The 14,697-nt window shown below is 41.7% G+C and overlaps 1 protein-coding gene across 1 annotated transcript; it reads right to left on the reverse strand.

The window, feature by feature from the left end:
• Positions 1-1,121: 1,121 nt before the first annotated feature.
• Positions 1,122-12,982, reverse strand: LOC121536774 (N-chimaerin-like). Its single transcript, XM_041844309.2, has 7 exons — positions 12,248-12,982; positions 10,412-10,496; positions 5,832-6,005; positions 5,080-5,157; positions 4,105-4,242; positions 2,141-2,246; positions 1,122-1,994 (listed from the first exon to the last, which is right to left on the reverse strand). Exons 1-7 carry the CDS (start codon positions 12,500-12,502, stop codon positions 1,823-1,825), a joined length of 1,008 nt encoding a protein of 335 aa, XP_041700243.2. The 5' UTR covers positions 12,503-12,982; the 3' UTR covers positions 1,122-1,822.
• Between the last annotated feature and the right edge of the window lie 1,715 nt (positions 12,983-14,697).

Raw genomic sequence — 14,697 nt, forward strand, 5'->3', positions numbered from 1 at the left:
ATTGGAGAACACATTGGTAGGGATGTTAGACCATTCCTCCATACAGAATATTTGATTTTGTGGTCAATTAACCATTTATTTGTGGATTTTGATTAGTCCTTGGGTTATTGTCTTACTGTAAGATCCACTTGCGGCCAAGTGTCAGCCTCCAGGCAGAGGCAACCAGGTTTTTGGTCAAGTTCATGATGCCGTTGACGTTAACAATAGCCCCACAACATCAAAGGTCCACCACCATATTTTACTGTAGGTATGAGATACCTTTCTTCATATGCTTCTATTTTTCAATGCCAAACCCACCACTGGTGTGCATGGCCAAAGGGCTCTAATTTCATGTAGTTTTTTTGGCATACAATATAGCTCATTATTTGTATTATTTATTTTATACAGTAATTTTTGCTCATCTTTATCAAGGGATCCAATAAGTATGGACCTGACTGTTTAGCTTTCTTAATGAATCAGAAAATCAAACGTTTTTTACGGTTGCTTATTAAAGTTAGCTGGCTAACTCATTGATCCAATTTTATAGGATACCCCTCAGTGGAAAGTGTTTGAAACTCAATCAGGAAAAACACATGAACCAAAATAACAACAGCTTTTGTTCACTGGCAGTACAAATGCAAGGGTACACTTTGATCTTATAATGAGCCGCGAGTGAGGATGATAAGACATCACTGGTTTTTGGAAAATGTGTGGAAAGAAATTGCTTGTGGGGTAATTAAACCTAAAATGCATAAACCCCAAGTGACAATGTTTGCATATGTATCCAGCAATTAAAAATCTGGATGGAGAGAAGGCCGTGCCTAAAGGCATTGTGGGTTTTGTGTTAATCTCAGAGCGAATCAGTGTGATTGACGTATAGTTGGAGGGGATGCTGCACACGGTCATGTGGACCCTGGACCGTCTATAGCACTGTCTGTTCATCTCAATATGCAGATTGAGAGGAACAGCCCCCTTTATCAAGGTCATTTTGCAAGTGCGCGCAAATGTAGAATGCCATGTACCTCAATGACTGCTGTCTGGACTTATTTTACCATATTCTAAAATGAACATGCACTGCAATAAATGCTTATTCAACAGCTTCATTGTTACTGGAACAATTGAGATGACTCAGGGCATACCAGTTAATTTTCAGAAAGCAAGGTTTAATAAATTAAAATGTACATGGGCAAATTAAGTAAACAAATATTACAATAAAAAAAACATTAACTGCACAAATGTAGTAGTTTGAATGCAATAAAGTTTTGACTGTCAGGAAATGTAACAGAACATTTAAAAGTACACTGATTACTTGTTTTCTGATTGAAAGAGGCTTTGAATTTTCCCTAAAGAAGACTTGCATATAAAACAGCTGAAAAGGCAAAAAATACACATTCAGTCAAAGATCATTACAAAACTTCAGAGAAGATACAGTAGTCTATTTCACATCCAGGTATACAACGTTTCACAAAAACCGTGCGGGAGATACTGTAAATCTACAGAACAAATAATAGCAGAGTAACAATTTCACAATCTTTACCACATGCTGGGTTACCGCTACAAAGCTATACAAAATCAAGACACGGCCAAGTCTGGTCCATCAGTGTTCTACACAAGCCCCGACAAAAATGGGGAGACAGACATGCAAGTTTAAGGTACATCATCATCCACACCCGTTACAGGGGAAGAAAAAGTATGGTTCAGCACTGATCCACTAGAAGTGGAAATGGATATATCACAAATGTAATACAAAGATTCCTTACTATTCAAGTCCTTTCACAAAAAAAGTGATTAGGCAGCATCAAGCTATTTTACGAAAAAATGTGGCTCTTTCCTTCCATATCTTTCAGAAGAGGATGTCTTCATTTTTTATGAGGAACTCCACCACCTGTCGTTGGTAGCGGATGTCGTTGAGTGCCGTCATGACGTCCAGGTTTGGGGCACGCAGGAGGGTGGGCCCGAAAACAATGCCCAGGTTTTCGGCATTCATCAGGTTGTCCTTCTCATTCAATGTTACCCTGAAGAAGAGGCACATCAAGGAGAGGCAATTAACAATCTGAGCACTCAATTATAACCATATGTCTCAGATAAACAAACATGCTCTTACATATCACCAGGGTAACAAATTGTTTTGTAGAGAAGAGAGAGGGTGTCGATCACTCACCTCTTTAAATGGGCCATGAGGTACCTCAGGGTTTCACTGTGTGCTGCAGGCAGCAGTTCCAGAGCCTCACGGAAGCCCTCTTGCTGCTTCTCTGGGTCTTCCAGCTCTGAGAAGCAAACAGAAGCACGGGATCAAAGCAGAGCAGTCTCTCTGTCTACAGACCCTCACAAGACACTCTCAAAACCTCCCATAGAAACATCCGTGCTCAATGGTTCTCACTGAAATGATTTACTATCATGTGGGTTGTTCCACCTCAAAAAGCACAAGAAAGACGATTTTGAAACCCACCATCTCAGATTGTTCTGAAATTGTTTATGTAGTTAGAAATAGATAAGATAAGCATTACTGAAAGATATATATTTTTTTAATATAATTTGATCTCTGAGAAATTAAGCTAATTGATTGCACCCAAATTGGCCATTTTAATTTATAGCTGAAGCTGTGGCTCTATATGTACTGTGACTAGTGACATTTACCATTAAACCCAACCCAACCCAACCCAACGCAACCCAATACCATTACAATTGCAAAACACTAAACAGTGTGTGTTTGGGCCTTTTACCATTGAAGACCATTAGAGACCATAACATTGAAACCATTAGAACTGCTGTAGGCTAATGGTTTACTTGTTCACCAGGAATGGTCTAACAGTAACTAATCCAGACCTTTTTTGAAGGGGGCATTTCCTGGACACAGATTAAAGCGTAAAAGAAGAACACTTTTATTTGCTTTCATGGAGGACTGGCTTGAATTGTGAGGATGACCACAAAATGTATTTTAATCATGAGCCAAATCTATTGGTTTTCTACCCAAAGTTGCAAAGGCATTGTTGTGAACTATTGAATAAAACAAAAGAGACCAACAAAATTGTTAAAGAGTGTGGTGGTATTGCAGGTACAGTGGCATCTAGTGGTCAAAACCTGGTACTTTCACAGTACTTTACGGTAAATAATGCAAGATAATTACTAATTTCTCTGAACAGGGGAAAAAAACCATCACCAGATTCACAGAGAATACATTTCATAGTAGGGAGAAGCAATACTCCAAGCCGCAGCTTCATACTACTTGTCATACATAGAGAACTGATACTGTATACTGGTTGTTGGGGTGGGATTGGCATGGGGTGTAGGCGTCTGTGGGTGGCTTTTTACTTTTCTTTTGGATTCATCATGTCTTAAACATTGGTAGGAAGAATTTGGTCCAAATCGGATGTTGGGTACTATATTTATTGAATATTATCTGAATCCTATAAATTAAAATGGCCAATTTGGGTGAAATCAATTAGCTTAATTTCTCACAGATAACATTTAATTTAAACAAAATAATGTTTCAGGAATGTGAATCTTACCTGTTTCTAACTACATAAATACTTTCAGAACAATCTGAGATGGTGGGTGTCATGGCTTGCTGAAATGACATGGAACGACTCATGTGATGAACACAAGTGGGGTTTTCCCCTTCAAGGAAGAGATCAGAGTGCACTCAAGATGTGTTGTTGAAGTCGATATAACTGACTACCACACAATAATCGTTTTCTAAAACAGAACCATAAAAACTTCAAACGGAGAGAAGCATCTGATGCTCATTTTATGTGGACAGCATGAAAGTACATTACATTCTCCACTGAATGCCCAGGATTGTTAATAATGATACCTAAATAGTGGAAATGCAGTAAAGCACAGCAATGAAAACTCAAAAACATCATGATATATTTTGCAGAATCATTTCTGAACACTCATAGAGCAAAAAGGAAGACCTGGATAAATGTTCACCGAATGCATCCATCATGCATCATGGCTTTAATGTTGAGGGATTTACATAATTCAACCACAGATATGAAAAGGCACACCAATGGCAGTTCTTCTTGCATGGTACATTTTCCGTGGTGCTGGTGCATGACTGAAACAATTATATATAGTTTTAACTAGCTGAGAAGAGGAAAAAGCTGCTTATGTTGAACTCACTTGCAACCTCAATGAACCTGGGGTAGGCATCGTATGAGATGACAGGAATGGGTAAATCCCTGAGGTACAGTTTAAGTGCTCCCGTGATGATGTTGATATCTTCATATGCGTTCGCAGAGATGTCTGTCTTCTCACCATCTGTGAAGAGATAGAACACATTCGTTAGAAAAGAGGAAAAAACTGTCTGGACGTGCATAAGACACTGCGTTACATTTTTTTTGCTGATTGAACTCAAGGAAATTGAGTTTAATCAGCATGGTGTGCTTGTGGCGTAGTGTGAAGAAGTGAGGAATAAAGGGATGTGTCACTGTGGGGGATGAAATCTAGGCTGGTCCTCTGCTTTGATTCGCCTGGCCTGTTTTACTCTGACTGCTCCTGAGTTCTACATGGCATCCAGAGCAGGCCATGGCCTAATTCTGCTGAGGGTCTCCATATCACAGTGTTGTGAGCTGGAATGACACTCTGTCATGGGTGATCTCCCATACACTGGTCTATCTAAGGTTTAGCCCATAGCTCCAGGGTCCCCCAATCCATTTCTAAACTCACTCTGCACTGGGCAGAGAATGGGGCAGACTAACTACCTCTTTAACTGGAGTAGATAAATTAAGTTGGAGGTTTAATACTACGGTGAATTACATTTCGGTCAGCTACGGTCTTTGGACTAGTCCAATCATTTGCCATCCCCAGAGCTGGCCCATGGCCCTGTCTGTAAATCCTGTGAGTGGACCGTGTCAGGACAAGCCGTGCTCTCCCAGATGGAGATTAATCTCTCCACAAATGTGTCACTTTCCCATTAATCCCAAATATGTAAACACATCGCATTGTCAACATTTAACTCAAAGATTAGTTCAATGTAAACCATCACATTGAGTACACATAGAGGCGCTAAGAGCTGACAAGCATGCTATTGTGAGAGGCACCCGAGGGGTTTGTTAACACCCAAACAGAAGGATAGGGTGTCAAAAGAGGACATACCTCTGTCAAATGCCGACTTGACATCTTCGACTGAATCACTGAATCCTGATATTCTGTAGAGCCCTTCAGACTTCAGACCTATGACAGAGAGATAGAGAGGGTTTAATGAAACATTCTGCTATACATAACATAACATAGGACTGAAGTGGGCATCCAAGAGCAAAATAAATACAGGCAAATTCACCTTCAGCGGTCACCTTGGGCAACATAGATAATTTAATTAACAGCTCTTCAATATGCATGAGAAATTAAGAATGTCTACAATAGCACACAGGGAATAACATGGACAGATGCAAATCGTTTTCTGCATCACTGGACAAAATAATAAAGACATAAATCAAACATAGCATTAGTTACACACGTAGATTACCGGGCTAGACAATGAGGTAGAAATAAGGCTTCTACATCGTTGAGTGATTATACTGGAATGTTATCAACTGAAGCAGCAACAACACAGTAAACTATTCTCCATTACATATGTACAATTACCAGGCCTCCCATCAGCTCTCCACATCATATTAATGGATAGGACCAACATTACAATCATTAGTCCTTCACCTTCTACTACCTACACTGAATTGGGTTTGTGTGCAAGTCCACATGGTGATTGATACATCTAGCCATTACATTACTTTACATTACAATTCCATTACAATTCTCAAAATATAACATTTCCCGAAAAGGAAAGAGGGAGTGAATAGTGTAATTTTCAAGTATTTGAATAGAGCCATGGCCATCTATCTTCTGCTCACCTCTTGATTCGATTTCCTGTATGCACATGTCCACCACCATGGGTCGCTTGGTGTTGTGAGCTTTCACCAGGGTTGTGAGCTCACAGCTGTACACTTTCTTGACATGTTTCAGGTCTGGCACGCAGTTGCGGGGTACCATAGTGGAGCACTGCTTGTGGACGTTCAAACCACAATCTGTAAGAAAGGAGGAAGTGGAAAGTCAGAATGGACAACCTAAGAGGGATATCTTCTAATGATACTGTATCTTCCAGAGAAATAATAGACCAGATTGAGCATTGAAGTGTACCAAAATGAATAGCCTGCATCCCCCAAATTGCTCATTTCATTTTAGTCGACTGGCTTGGTTTGTTTTTGCTTGCTAAGGCCTACATCTTCTTGATCAATATTTGCCGTCAGCATGTCATTGGACCACTGGAGAATTCTGTCTTAGCTGATGACTTCACTCTCTGGTCAGCTTCCAGGGGTGTTATTGGAGTCACCTTGAGCACTGGAGTGGAACACAGGTCCACAAACAATCCCTCATTCAGACAGTGTGCCGTTCATGCATAAAAATTATTCATAACAAATTCAACAAAGTTTAATCTTATAGCTACCAAATTTATAGCTACCAAATTTATTCAGGATTTTCCTATGTGGCTTGGTTTGTTTTTGTCATTTTTACACACAAAAATATTTGTAGCTCAACATGCTCCTCATTTATGTCTTCTAAGCAGTGAATATGTAGTTTCAATGAGCCTTCCACACTGCTTTTGCCTTCAGTGCTAGTGACTGGGGCCTCAGAATCAGAGCAGGTTTCACCTTGTAGGGAACACAGCACACTAATAAGCACAGCAGCCCACAGAGAGCAGACGCAGAGCGACTCCTGCTCTACTTTGTAACAGAGACTGTTAGAGGGAATTAGAGGCGCACTGAAAATAATGTGGCCTGGAGGAGGGAGAGTCAGGCCTGCACGCTCCATTCTCCTCCAGAATCTGGGCTCGCACACAATGGCCGTGCAGGCAGCAATTTGGCCGCGGCGGGCAACACTAGACCTAGTTTCAGAGGAAATATGAATATAATTTTTGCTCCTCAAATATCAATAATTAAAAAATCACAAAAAGACCATGATCTACCGATATAGCTACACAGATTTTGATTAACATGAGCCCTCAGAGAAATTTCGCAAGGCTTTATTCATATGCATTGATGCAGAAATGTAATTACCTTTAAGAGATGATTCTCTTAAGGGTATGAGACAGGCAGTGTAATAGAGGGCAGCCTCTCACCAGACACAAGGCTGCTGAACTGGTGTTGTGCATGTGAGCACGCAAGCACACACACACACACTGATGGCCCCTGGGTCCCAGGTGGGGTGGGAGAGCCCCGAGGGAGCCTGCAGAAAGACACTGCTTTACTGCACTGTCAGCTCTGTTGCCATGGCGAGGAGAAGACACTCCAGTGAGGATAAGCTCTGCCCTGATTTGGCTAAAAGGGTTTGACACTTGATGTGGGGTAAGAGGTAAGGGGCCGGTCCCACTAGTGGCCAATCAACACATTATCATGTAGTTTAACCTTTACCGTGCCTGGGATCCCCAATGGTTCTCTATCTCACCATCTCTAATGGAAACAGCATAAAACACCATCTCTCATGGCAGCAGCATATATAATATTCTATGTAGTTTTCCATCATGCATAGAATTGGGATGAATAGAGAATGGGCTGTGTGACCTAGCTTTCTGGGTTTTAATGCGGGTGGAAATGGAGTTCCTTCCCAGTGCTCGGAGCCCCGCTCCACATTAAAGAGCTTTGTTTTCCTTCACGGGCATGATGGTATGAGACTGGGGGGCGTCCTCTGATGAGGAAGTGTGGCACAACAAGCACTGGCAGGGGCTGGCTTCCTGGCGCTTGCCCAAAAACACATACAGAAATAAAGGGGGAGCACATTTTTGGAATGCAAATTCAAACATCACATAAGACTTCACTGTCCTAGATTCCGGTCGCCATGGGTTTAGTCTGAAGGAATGGCAAAAAATTCTACAGAGAATCTCCAAAAATAGGCGCTTTTCATTCGATTGTCAGCTGCTTTCTAAGGCAACGCATAAATTATTCATGGCTCAGCTTCCACAGACATATGTGTGGCTCACTATGTCGCATCAATAACACGTTAAACACACACATCAGTCCACTTTAATGCCTTATTCAGGAAGGATCAACACCTGGGAACTTATTTTTATCAGAAAACAATGACAAAAAATCAGTATTTACCCATACAAAAAAAATGTATACAAAAATATTCTGGAAAAAATATGTGGTTTCAGACATTTTTAAATTATTTTTTTACATGTGAAATCTTCATGAGTCCAACACGTGGTTTTCAGACACGTGTGAAGTTTCACATTTACATTTTTCACGTGTTTTCCCTCGTCATTTTTTTCGTCCCCACATTACATTTATTTTCCACAAAAGTAACTCACTTAATAGAAGATTACACCATATAATAACACTATTACTCTATTCAAGGTGTTTAAAGCGGCAATCCTTAATTGAAACATTAACCAAGTGTACTCCCCGCCACAGTTTCGGAAAAAAGCTGAGGGATGGGGCTGGAGAAATGCAACCACTCTTAAATCCATAGACTACGCTAAGGATGCATGGACTGACCATCCATGATATCAACATTTTCGTTTTAACCATGTTTTTAGGCTATACAGTGTTTGTTTACATTTACTTTGCTTACAAACATTGGAGTAAATGTGGAGTTTTCTTACATGTGAAACAATCACGTGAATGTTTTTCACAAGTGAAACTGCATATCCAATTCCCACGTGAAAGTTAACATGTGAAACCACAAATTTCACGCGAAACTGCAATTCACAAGTAAGTTGAAAACATGTAATTCTCCTCACATGTTAAAATGTGGTGTTAACATGTGAACTCTACATTTAATACATATGAAAATATGGTTTCATATGTGAAATTTAAGCTCAACATGTGAAAACAGAATGTATTTCAAATGTGAAAATGCGATTTCACATGTGAAAATACGATTTTCACATGTGAAACTGCAAATTTGACATGTATTTTTTTGTAAGGGTGGTGTGTCCAAAAAATGTTTTCTCTCAAGCTAAATAGTTAATCCTTTCTAGAGACCATTACAATGGCAAAGCATGCATGCACTGCAAAAATATGATCCCATTAAAGTATTTGACATACTACATTCATAGGATGCCACAATTATGCCCCATTTTTACGTTATCCTAGCATTATGAAACGTCTTGTTACCTAATATCCTGTGATATTAAAAATGATATTAAATCACTATAATACATTAAAACAATAAAAAATAACATCACTTAGATGGGAACAAAGGAATCTCATGACTATATTGTACATCCTGTAAATGGCTGCAAAACATCAGCTACTAGTTATTGTTCACAAGGCAGCAAAATCCTTCAACTAGTAATATCAGTCCTGATTGGATAAATAGGCCTAGGCGTACGCGTTAGAACATTGTGAATCTATTCAGAGACCATCAAGTGAGTATTTCCACATGAATCCACACAGGCATTCTCAACCCCCCACTTCCCCTGCAACTGGAGCACAGAGAGAGAGAGAGAGAGAGAGCTAGAGAGAGCGAGAGAAGACAGAAGAGAGAGAGGGCGAGAGAAAGAGAGAAAGGGGGAGAGAGAGAGAGGGAGAGAAAGAGAGAGGGAGAGAGAGAGAGAGAGAGAGAGAGAGAGAGAGAGAGAGAGAGGGAGAGAGAGGGAGGGAGAGAGAGAGAGAGAGAGAGAGAGAGAGAGGGAGAGAGAGAGAGGGAGAGAGAGAGAGGGAGGGAGAGAGAGAGAGAGAGAGAGAGGGAGAGAGAGAGAGGGAGAGAGAGAGAGAGAGAGAGAGAGAGAGAGAGAGAGAGAGAGAGAGAGAGAGAGAGAGAGAGAGAGAGAGAGAGAGAGAGAGAGAGAGAGAGGGAGAGAGAGAGAGAGAGAGAGAGAGAGAGAGAGAGAGAGAGAGAGAGAGAGAGAGAGAGAGAGAGAGAGACAGTCTGAGTCTGGACGCCACTGTACATTATGATAATGGACTGATCAATATGACAGGATATGGAGTGCATATAGAGTGCATATAAGTCCACTATTAGTCTGACGTTGAGTGGAAAACAACTGCTTTGAACATTATGTGAGAATATGGGAACTCCAGGATATTTGCATTAAAGCTTGTCATTTGAACAGTGGAATAGTAGCCATAAGTAAACTCATTGACCTCTCATTCATTAGTACGGTAACACACAATCTGCTCTTAAAGCAAGGCATTCACATTAGTGGGAGTATGGATTACATCACACTGAGTAAATGCTTGATACTGAGTTCTGATTTCACTCTATTATACAACTCCTCTAATCTGTTCCCAACACATGGTGGGATTTTAGATTAAGGGATGCAATATGACACATACTTACAAACACTCACATTAAAAACCAGGTTACCCACATACTGGGGTGAGAACATCAAAGTCCATTACATAAATAGAGAACAGCATTTAGTTAAGTAACAGCAGCCAGCAGCAGCTGTATAGTGGCTATCTACTGTTAAGTATAGTACAGTATGTACCTGCACATTTGACTCCCTGAGCCTTCAGCCCCCACATGAAGTTGGCACAGTATTCACACCAGTGAGGTCCCCGGAACGTGTGGACCTGGAGGATAGAAAGAGAGCGAGAGAGAGAGAGAGAGAGAGAGAGAGAGAGAGAGAGAGAGAGAGAGAGAGAGAGAGAGAGAGAGAGAGAGAGAGAGAGAGAGAGAGAGAGAGAGAGATGGCAGTCAGAAGCTGCAGTCATGTACTGCATAGGTACCACACCTTCCCCAGGTTGTCCTGGAGAAAACCACAATGCTGGTGTCTTAAACTAGCCAGATAAGGGGATTATCTGTGTGTGCGTTGTAGATGAGTGATGTTTAGAGCCCAGTCAAATCTGACAGGATGCCTAATCCACTCTAACCGTTAATGAGTGTCCAGGCTGAATAGTAGTGGTGGTGATGTGATGCTGATGGAGAACGGGGGAGGGTTGGTGGGCACCGTTGACCCTGTGCCAGTGTGAGGGGGTATGTTGTCATGGAAATGTGCTACGGCAACAGTAAAAGGATTCTCACGCAGGGAAGGGAGCTCCCACTCCACCAGGCAACATAACAACAGCTCAGCCAATCAGGAGTGCCTGATCCAGACCTCTGGGGAGGAGGCAGAGCTGCCACGCTCTGAGGTGTTTTCCTACACGACGGTGGCAATAATGGCCCTTTGATATGAGGTGAGAATACTAGGGCCATCACCAATACACTGTTAACTCACTATGGGAGCAGGGAAGGCATGAGAGGATTAGCAGTTCATCAGACTATACTATTTGCAGGAGGGACTGGTTAGAATCTCTTTTGTGATTCAAGGTTTCCAGGGAATGAAAACCTTATTCTATTTGGTTCGAATACCTGAGCCAACAAGGTGAAAAATCTGGTGATGTGCCCTTGAGCAAGGTTCTTAACCCTAATTTGCTCCAGGGGCGCCGTACTACTATGGCTGACCCTGTAAAATAAAATATTTCACTGCACCTATTTGGTGTATGTGACAATAAAACATTTTTGTTGTGTGTGTGTGTGTGGAAAAAACAGAACATTTAATTAACCCATACAACTTAGCACTAGTTGTTGTGTCTGGCCTATTTGGTTAAGTTTGTCTCCAATGTTCATTTTTTAAATAATATTTTGTAATCATAACTTCAAAGAGATATGTTGGTTGTACAGAAGGTTCAGGATGATTATTCATTTTAATGCTCTGTCAATAACTATTACACACTAACCATATCAGCCCAGATTGCTTCCTGTTGTGGAGGGAGCTTGAAACATTAGAGTTAAATGTGTGACACCCTTAAAATTGTGAAACGGAGCATTCAGCATGGAGGACTGCATGGCAGAGTAATAAATAAATAAGGAGGGAAGGAAGCAGGAAGGAGTACTGTAAGTGTCAGCAGTTCTAGAGCCTTTGAGGGAATGTTTCTCCCACAGCTCCCCACTTCATTAACTAACCCAAACAGTCAGAGCAGAGCAGGGGCTAAGTCTGCTGACTGGAGCCTAATGGGGATACCACTCCTCCACTGTTCCCCCCTTCCATCGCCTAATATCCCCATCTGGTGCCCAAACCAACAACAGTGGACTACAGACCACCCAACAGATTTCCTTTTGAAAAGGACTCAGTGGACAGATTCAAAACAGTCCTGTTTTCTCACGCTTTCTCTCGCCCCATAACCCCCCAAACAGACCTTCTGGTGGCCAACTGCCACCACAGCAACATAATACAAAAAAACCACCACCTGTCTACAACATGCTGAAATACAAGCCATATTTTAGAGTGGAATGGCATGAAGAGGTGAAACAGAACTACTGTTCCTGTGGCAATCTGTCTCACCTTGAAGTTGTGGACTTTTTCATACTTGTGCGGCAGGCTGTTATCCTTCAGCGTGGCTTTGCGGACCAGCGAGGTGAGCTGTGAATAGGCAAACAGTTTGAGAGGCTGCCAGATAGTGGCTGGAGGTTTCTGGGGTCCTGAGATCCTCATCCCCAGAGCAGCAGCCAGTATGTCCTGCTGGTTGGCCTCCTGCTTAGCCTTGTGCACCAGGGACTTCTCTCCCTTCCGGATCTCATAAGACTCCCTGGATGGCATTCTGACAGTCAGGTTGGCCAAATCAGATGAACAAGCAGCAAACCCTATAGCGCAGTCCAAAAAGTTAAAGGCCCCCTGGAAAACAACTGGATGTTTACAGCTAGTCTAAACTATGTAATATTAATTGCATTGTTCCAATTGGACAATTCTCAACTAAGTGAACAAAAAGAGCACACACAAATCGCAAAATCCGAAACGCAAAAGATCTGTCCTCCTTTAAATCCTCTCACCACAGAGAGAATTGGATGAACGATGCTCCAACGATTAGAGTCTCAAGTCCTGTGATGGTTGGAGTTAGATAGAAAAGAGAAAAAGCCTTGGGTGCTCATGTGTTCCCTGAATGTGTATGCAGATGAGCTGATGTTGTGTTAATCCTCTCCTCCCTGTGCAGAGCTGATATATTGTCTCTGGAACAGAGACAGCACAGTGTGTACTGTGGATGGATGCTGCCAGCACTACCAGAGTGAGGGGGTAGAGGAGTAGTCACAACAGATTAGATGGATCACACTGGCCAATCGTAGTGAGGCAGGAGGCTGCTTAAGCTTCATCGTTGCAGTTTCCCCGCCCCCACAACCCCCCTCTCAGATCCAAAGCAGGAGAGCTTGGGTAGGAAGAGTCGGAGTGAGCGTGGGTTGATAATGAGCAATGAATGAGTCATGCATCATCAATGAGCTGCCACTGCCCACAACTAATGACAGAGGTGGGCTGTTGGAGAATGGGCTATTTTCAAAATCTGGTTACCAACCATTTCCTGTTCCAGGGACGACAGAGTCCTGTCCCCACTGTCCAATTTGATATACAGAAAAACAAATCTCATATTTTCAGGTATATCTTTTTTTATACATGTTTAAACCACATGAATTTACCACATGAAACATTTAAACCACATGCATTTTCACAAAATTTAATTCACAAAAATATGAATAATTTAGTTGGATGCGCTATGAATAGGGAGAGGTGATGCAAGGCCATGTTTTTCAACTGCAATAGTCTGCCTGTAAGCCTATATTTCAGTTACCATGCAGACATCCCAGGGAGAATTAACCCAGATGTGCTCATTCCACACAATTACAAGCTCCTTTGGGTACGTTGGAGCTTTGTTTTGTTTCCTGGCTTCAAATAGATAAACACATTAAAGTAATATGTCAATCAAGAACATAATGAAATACAATTTCATCTATATTCTGTTGAAGAATCTGGTTTATTTTTCCAATATCAGTTATGTAAAAATAATGCACTGAATTTTGAAATTTTAATCACAGAATTATACTGAACAAATTTACATTTCTCGTAATACCAAAATTCACAGATCCTGTAGTCTAATATTTCATTTTTAATACAAAACTTCACAGATGACTTGTATGATATTTCTTAATTACTATAATAAGAAATGGAAGAGGAAAACATTAATTGAGCCTCTCTCTCAGTAGGATTCTGTCTGAAATTGTGCTCATTTATTCTATTACTGATGCCAGCACGGATGGTATGCAAATTCTGCATCACATATAGAGCACAATTAAAGCGGCATGTTGGGAATGATCTGAAACCTGCTACAATCCACACAGCGAGTCAAATGTGATTATACTCCCCGATCCCAGAGGCTGATTTGGGCTCAGCTGTTAGAAAGCCATCCTCATACCTCTTAAAAGAGACTGGAGGTGGAGTAGCCTAGTATGAGTGCACATATACTCACTCTTCATGCAATCTATAAGGGAAGAGCTTATTGATGGTTTGTGTATCCCCCAACACAGAGAGATTGGGCAAAATGAGAGCTGCTAGAGACGAGCTCCACAAACAAACACCGGCTTTGAGGATCCCTGCAGGTATGAGCACCCAAGGCTTTTTCTCTCCCGAGTGGCGCAGTGGTCTAAGGCACTGCATCGCAGTGCTAGCTGTGCCACTAGAAATCCTGGTTCGAATCCAGGCTCTGTCGTAGCCGGCCGCAACCGGGAGACCCATGGGGCGGTGCACAATTGGCCCAGCGTCGTCCAGGGTAGGGGAGGGAATGGCCGGCAGGGATGTAGCTCAGTTGGTAGAGCATGGCGTTTGCAACGCCAGGGTTGTGGGTTCGATTCCCACGGGGGGCCAGTATGAAAAAAATTAAAACATTAAAAAAATATATATATATAATGTATGCACTCACTAACTGTAAGTCGCTCTGGATAAGAGCGTCTGCTAAATGACTAAAATGTAAA

The sequence above is a fragment of the Coregonus clupeaformis genome, chromosome 23 (assembly GCF_020615455.1).
Source record: "Coregonus clupeaformis isolate EN_2021a chromosome 23, ASM2061545v1, whole genome shotgun sequence".
In the NCBI taxonomy this organism is placed as follows: domain Eukaryota; kingdom Metazoa; phylum Chordata; class Actinopteri; order Salmoniformes; family Salmonidae; genus Coregonus; species Coregonus clupeaformis.

Excerpts from the sequence above, each read along its gene's own strand:
- LOC121536774 (XM_041844309.2), bottom strand. The coding sequence starts at position 12,502 with ATGCCATCCAGGGAGTCTTATGAGATCCGGAAGGGAGAGAAGTCCCTG. Across the intron at positions 5,158-5,831 it reads ACAGGAAATCGAATCAAGAG|GTCTGAAGTCTGAAGGGCTC; the intron begins GTGAGCAGAAGA and ends TCTCTGTCATAG. Across the intron at positions 2,247-4,104 it reads CAGGTTCATTGAGGTTGCAA|AGCTGGAAGACCCAGAGAAG; the intron begins GTGAGTTCAACA and ends TTTGCTTCTCAG.